Genomic DNA, 6703 nt, shown 5'->3' on the forward strand with positions numbered 1-6703 from the left:
CATAAAGTTTTGAGAAACAATTGCTTAGATCGCATTGATTGAGATTCTGATTCTCCCCCCGATAAAATTTGGTTTCATGCATTGTGACATATAATTGGGACAGAGAAATATACAATCGTATTTTATGGAGTTGAAGGTGAATCACTATATACAGATGATCATATAATATTACATTGAATAGGGCGAACGAACTCAGGGCGAACGTAAAAATGGGCGATCGAACTCAGGGCAAACGTGTACAGAGGCGAACATGAACAGAGGCCAACATGAACAGGGGCCAACATGAAAAGGGGTGACCAGGTTTCAGGGCAACGGACCCGGATTCTATGTGGACAATGGATTATTATTGCATTGGACATGTGATACTCTATCATGCGACAATAGTCTGCCAGGGGATTGTGCATTCAGAGACCATCCGATAGAATGACCACACTGGTCACATGGGTATATCAGTCTTTTATTATCATTAAGACTGATCACAACACTGACTGATACGATAAGATATAGCCTACAGTATCTAATATCATATATCTTCATTTGACAATGCGGAGTCGGGGTGTCTCAGGCATGATAAAGTCATACATCTAAAATGAAATGAAATGCATGGAGTTTTTTACGTCCTACTTTTCTGCGCCTAATTGGACTATGAAGATGGGCAACGCCTACAGTGTGCAACGAGGGAAAATATGAAGCATTTGGCAAATTTAGACATTTACTTGCTATTATTGATTCATTCTTTGACCATAAACTCTTTCTAGAATATTGTTGGTGTAAATAGTGCTAGAAAAAAAGATACAATCTTCAGACACTCTGGGACACCGCCAGAAATTGCTAAAAAGAAGAGTAATGCCAGTGTCCAAGCAAACATTTCCTCATTGCTCATTGTGCGGGTTAACTTAGCTTGATGTGGCTATTATTTATAAGCCTAGTCACCTGTAGAAAATAGGATTAAAATTCCATTTTATTTCCTTTGAATGACCCTTTGACGAACATAGCCTAATGGTGGTATATTAAACCATCCATCCATAATGTAATATTTCACAATTCAGATAAGCGTAGGATGAATGAATTATGTGAGGATGGAGATGGGTATTTCAAATGTCTTACCAGTCAGCCTATATATATTCTTCTCTTAAAGATAGGTTTCCTTACCTTTTTAGTGTCAAATTAAGCAAACTATTTGTCAAATTGGTGTTTTTAATGAATTATCATGTATTCTTATTCATATCTTTATATTCTTATTGCATATAATTAAGAGTTTTAACCAATCATAAATGCTCATGTATGTACAGTCTGGATAAACAAAAAAAGACCTTTTAACCATTCTTGATCGGTCACTCATTGGAATTCTGCTGATAATTCTCTTCTAATTTAGCTAATTATGAATTAATTATGAACATGTGAGACAAACTGGTATTTTCCAAATCATTAGAACACATCTACTTTCTATTTATATAAGTTTTAGCATTTTCACTTTTATAAATGAAAATAAGGGGAGCCATCTTAAAAAAAAAACATATTTTGTAAAAGTATCTTTTATTCAACACATATACAACAGAACAATAAGCCATTTACACAAAGCATCTGACTACAGACTGAACTTTTACATGCAGGTGAGATTAAAATGCTAAAATGAACATAATCTGCAGGGCCAAGCATATAAGAAAATTAGTCCGAAACTTCTGCCTTTTTTCCAGCCTCTGATAGATATTTGACAGCCGACAATTTTCAAAATAGCTACCAGATGCTGATATGAAAATATAAACATTCTCACATGCTTTTTAACTGAATGTATTTTTAACTATTCGTTATTTTTTAACCAAATATTGCGACGAGTGTGACTTTTGGAAACTCAGTCCAATATTTGAACTTTCTTCTGGTCTAACCCACAAAACGACTGGCATATATATTTCACTGTAAAATCTTGGAAATATGCGTCTAAGAAGTCAAATCTCACCACAAAGGACTAACTGAAATAGTGGTCCGAAACATCCAGTCTATCGGCCGACAATTTTCATAATATCCTTCAGAAGCTGGAATAGAGGAAGATGTTTCGGTCTACTAAGATACAACAGCTCGTGACCTTATCCCTTTAAGTAGGTCATTCACACTCTGATTTGTCCCAATATAATAGTCAAGGGCGAAACTCATAGAGAACATCGATTACTTTGATTTGTCCACATATAATAGACAAGTGCGGACCTCACAGAGCATACTGATTACTTTGATTTGTCCACATATAATAGACAAGTGCGGACCTCACAGAGCACACTGATTACTTTGATTTGTCCTCATTTAATAGACAAGTGCGGACCTCACAGCGAACACCGATTACTTTGATTTGTCCTCATATAATAGGCAAGTGCGGACCTCACAGAGAACACAGATTACTTTGATTTGTCCTCATATAATAGACAAGTGTGGACCTTACAGAGAACACCGATTATTTTGATTTGTTCCATATATTAGTCAAGGGCGGACCTCAAAGAGCACACCTATTACTTTTATTTTCGATGGACGGAGGCAAACATACTAAGCTATTTACACAAAGTTTAAGTCGAATAAAACGTTTAAAAGCATCCACATTCAGGTAGAAAATTTCTGAAATAGAAAAAAAATGGCAATTCAATATTAACTTGGGAGAAATGAAATGGAAAGGAGTTTTATGTCATAATATATATATATATATATATATATATATCTGTTTCTTAATTGGCAATATCATGCAGTAGGCGGTTCCAGCGGTCGAGGGTTGTTTTGGATATATATATATATATATCTGTTTCTTAATTGGCAATATCATGCAGTAGGCGGTTCCAGCGGTCGAGGGTTGTTTTGGATATAAAAGGCGCTACCTGAAAATCTACAAGAGCTTATATGATATAGCATTCTTGAGAGTTTTTATAAGCGGACATAAACTTGCCATCTACCGACCAACCTATAAGTTTCGGACTATTCTAATGTATTTGTTGTCAAGGTAAGAGAATCATCAGAAAGGACAATATTGACCAGACTGTTTACATAATAATTCTAGTCAAACACACTATATAGTAATAATAGTGATAAATGATGATATATAATATATATCGAGTGGCAAAGAAATTTTTTCATTTTAGGACTTTTCATAAATTGTCCAAAATAAGACCAAAATATATTAAACTCATAATTATTTATATATTATACATCTATTCACCAAATTATAGCTTTATTTTTGATCCACTAAAAATTCCTTGTAAATTTTAAACTGTGATTTTTTTTTGGCTCACCCAGTACATGTACACCATCTTCACAATGTCAAGCTATTACGAACTGCGTCTAACCAGAACCCTCAACAGAAAGACTGTAAATAATCTGAATACGCGTGATTGGCTGTATTTGCTAGCGTACAATCCAACAAAATCGCTTTATTTACAAATTCCCATGATACAGAAAAGCAGCAACGACAGTCAAGGTATTAAACGCAGTACACAATGCCTTGACATTGCGAAGATGCCGATATAAGTACGTACCTAATACTGTAGTAATTAATCCATTTTATTTAATATCCAATTAAAAACTAACACATTGTATCGTTGTATAAAATATCATCATATCAAGGTGGTGCATATTGATTACAGGGTGTCCCAGGGGTTTGATAACGGTACACCTTCAGTTAAAGGTATCTTACGATGTCGACAGGGCAGTATATTAGGTAACGGTCGACCAATGGATTCTGGTAAGATTAAGGAACTAAATCCAACTGATATGATAAAACCACCGAACACCACGAAAGGTATGGTGTAATGGAAGGTATCCTGAAAGTAACAAAAACATCTAATGAATAAAGTTTCACCCCCAAACGGGGGATAAGGGGCCATATTTTTAACGACGATGCAACTAGGATCGATGGGACGTAACTCTTGTTGTCATAATAAGATATAACTCAACTAAAATAGTTACCAGGAATTTGAACTGTCTGGATAATATGGAGCCAGCTGCTGTAAACGCAACCCCAATTGCTGTTCCCATACATCTACAATAAACAAAATTCAAATCAAAGCAACAAATTACAAATTGTGAATGTTTTATATAAAATTAAAAGTCGTACAAGCAAGACAATTTCGTTAATCAAAATCTCGTCCAAAGTATGACAACATCGAGAGTAAATCTTGTATTGTATTGAAATAGCAATAGATGTTTCGAAAAGGGTTGGCGTGGTCTGCTTCGCGGCGACACCCACCACTACGCGCAGAGAATGATAATGTGCCTTTTTCTTCTGGTACCGTATGGTTTAATGGTTTAAAGGGAGGTGATTTTTAGACTTGCACTCTTAGCGATTTCTTTCCATAATATTATGAAGTGGGTATTGGGAAGGTCAACTTGATTTCTCCTGATGGACGCATTTTCATTTGTTCTTCTTTTGATATGCTAATAATGTCTAGGTGTATATTTTTCCAGTACGTACCTTATAACAGTAGGATAAGTTTCCACAGCTATGACAGCTATAAGTGAAAAGGAAGCAGTAACACCAAGTTTACCAAATAAACATAATCCAGTGACTAGTGTAGGAATTGACTGTAAGTTACCCGTCATGTGTAGAATCATTACAGATAGCAGAGCGAACCCCGAGGCTACTGAATATAAAAATGTACACCATCTTCTCCCTAAACTAAAATTACAAAAAATAGATTTAGATATTGTTTGATCTTTTGTCAGTACCGACAATTGTTAAGGTTGGTGATATTGGGGGGTGGGAGAAGTAGCGAGTAGGGGCGACATAACTGATAAGGCGGTTTCACAGCACCCGATATATAAGAACTTAATATAATATTGAAATTGAGAGAGTTCCATGACTGCTTCAGGCCAGTAGCTACAGGTGTGCACGGGTGGGGAGGGTCTGGGGGCATTCCCATCCCCGAAAAAAATCACAACTTACCATTTATTGACGACAATAGCACTCCAAGTTAAAGGAATGTCGACGAGAAAGGGTAGACTATTATCAATATATTTATTACCAGTAATAGATCCAATCTTATTATATAAATAAAAATACACAGTTGATGTTATCAAACTGAAATAAATATAAAATACAATAAAATAAAACACGAGTAGGACGTGAAACGATAATCATCATAATTACATGTATCGTTTTTCGGCACTTTTTGTCAGTGGAATAAAATGAAATGACAACGAATATCTAATTTGACTTTTTTCCGCTCTTTTGGGCTAATGACGGTTCATATCACGCAGTGTGTAATGAGGGAAACATTGTCAGGACAGCTGCATTATTTTCATTGTTTGCTTTGAACATTTTGCAGTTTTCACGGTTTATTTCTCCACGGTTTTTAGTCCACGACCTGAGACATTCTTGATGCTATCCTAGGAAGAAAAGAGATGCTACACAAGTCTCTTTACTTACCAAGAATAAGCTAAGGCTAAAGTCCATTTAAATAAATCTAATGTTTGAAATAAATGAATATAAGTGTATCTTTTCCTATGCATTTTACTGGAAACACTGGCCCGGGCGCTGTCTAATAAAGCGACTAACTCAGCCACGGGTTTTGTATTGCACGATATCATGTCTCTTACAGAGGCCTCTGCAGCGTGATATTGATGACTACAGAGTAACCAACGAGCACTTTCAGGAATTAAACTGAAAAAAAGAAAATACAGAAATTTGTAAGAGTGTGGTTTAATCGCCATTTGGGTAATAAAATTTGATGAGCGGCTAATTTTTTATTAAAAAATATCATTCTTTATGTAAGAAAATAACTTATATTCTGGAATATTTATTGTACTTATTGTTTTCACGGCATGAATTACATTGACGATGACGTTGAAAGTAATAAATATTCAAGAAGTATCTATCCATAAAAATTGTTGTTCATCTATAACTTGTTCCTTTCATATACCAAAGGATTACTTTTTGTAATTGTTATATATATTTCGATACTAAAATATATTTGGTTGCTGTGAAAGGTTTCTCCAATTATATACTTACAAATAAAGTCCAAGAAGAGGTAAATTAAAAGCTCCAGACACAAAAGCTAAAAGTTTCCAATTTTGTAAAAGGTAAGCTTGTAAGGATAAACTATAAACACCAATAGTCCAAAATCCGGATAACATACACACATCCCTCCAATCCGAACCTACATATTCAATAGGAATCACTATACTTATCACAATAAATACACCTGAAAAATACAAATTAATGACAATAAATAATCTAAAGAGGTTTTTGGTGGTTGTGGGTTCAAATCTCGGTCGACGTGTGAAAGTCGAGTGACCTTGGATAAGTAATATTTCCTCATTCCAGTCCAGACAAATGTAAATGGGTATGGATAATCCCTGAAATATCAATGCCCAGAGGTTTGGTCAAGGACACGCTGGTAGAAAGTATTCTTTCTTTCATTCTTTCACTGTCCAGTTATTTTGGTTAATAGACCTGACAACCAAACACTATTTTGTATGGATTCAACTATTCCATATGAATTGAACCAAAAAAAAACTTGAAGAGTGATTTACAGTGCATTACACACATATGATAATCTAAATGAGAAATATTTTCATAATTTGATTGAAGGTATGGTTTCTGGCAGGTGGAATTCTATGATTAAACTTTTGTGAGCCAATTTCATTAATCAAATGTTTTTTTTTGTTTCGATTCGATTCAGCTGAAAGAACATTCAAATCTTCACCAATACTCAATTAGTAATACGATACC

General features: G+C 34.8%; 1 protein-coding gene across 1 annotated transcript in view; it reads right to left on the reverse strand.

Annotated features, from left to right (window-relative positions):
• Positions 1 to 3689: 3689 nt before the first annotated feature.
• LOTGIDRAFT_64233 (hypothetical protein) overlaps positions 3690 to 6703 on the reverse strand; it is a gene marked incomplete at both ends in the record, with an annotated part of 4342 nt that continues 1328 nt past the window's right edge. Inside the window, 6 exons of the mRNA XM_009047122.1 lie at positions 3690 to 3794; positions 3940 to 4012; positions 4445 to 4648; positions 4916 to 5050; positions 5399 to 5632; positions 5981 to 6173. Of these exons, the coding sequence (XP_009045370.1) occupies positions 3690 to 3794; positions 3940 to 4012; positions 4445 to 4648; positions 4916 to 5050; positions 5399 to 5632; positions 5981 to 6173 (944 nt within the window). The remainder of the gene's footprint in view (positions 3795 to 3939; positions 4013 to 4444; positions 4649 to 4915; positions 5051 to 5398; positions 5633 to 5980; positions 6174 to 6703) is intronic.

Source organism: Lottia gigantea, assembly GCF_000327385.1.
Source record: "Lottia gigantea unplaced genomic scaffold LOTGIsca_11, whole genome shotgun sequence".
NCBI classification, from domain to species: Eukaryota; Metazoa; Mollusca; class Gastropoda; family Lottiidae; genus Lottia; species Lottia gigantea.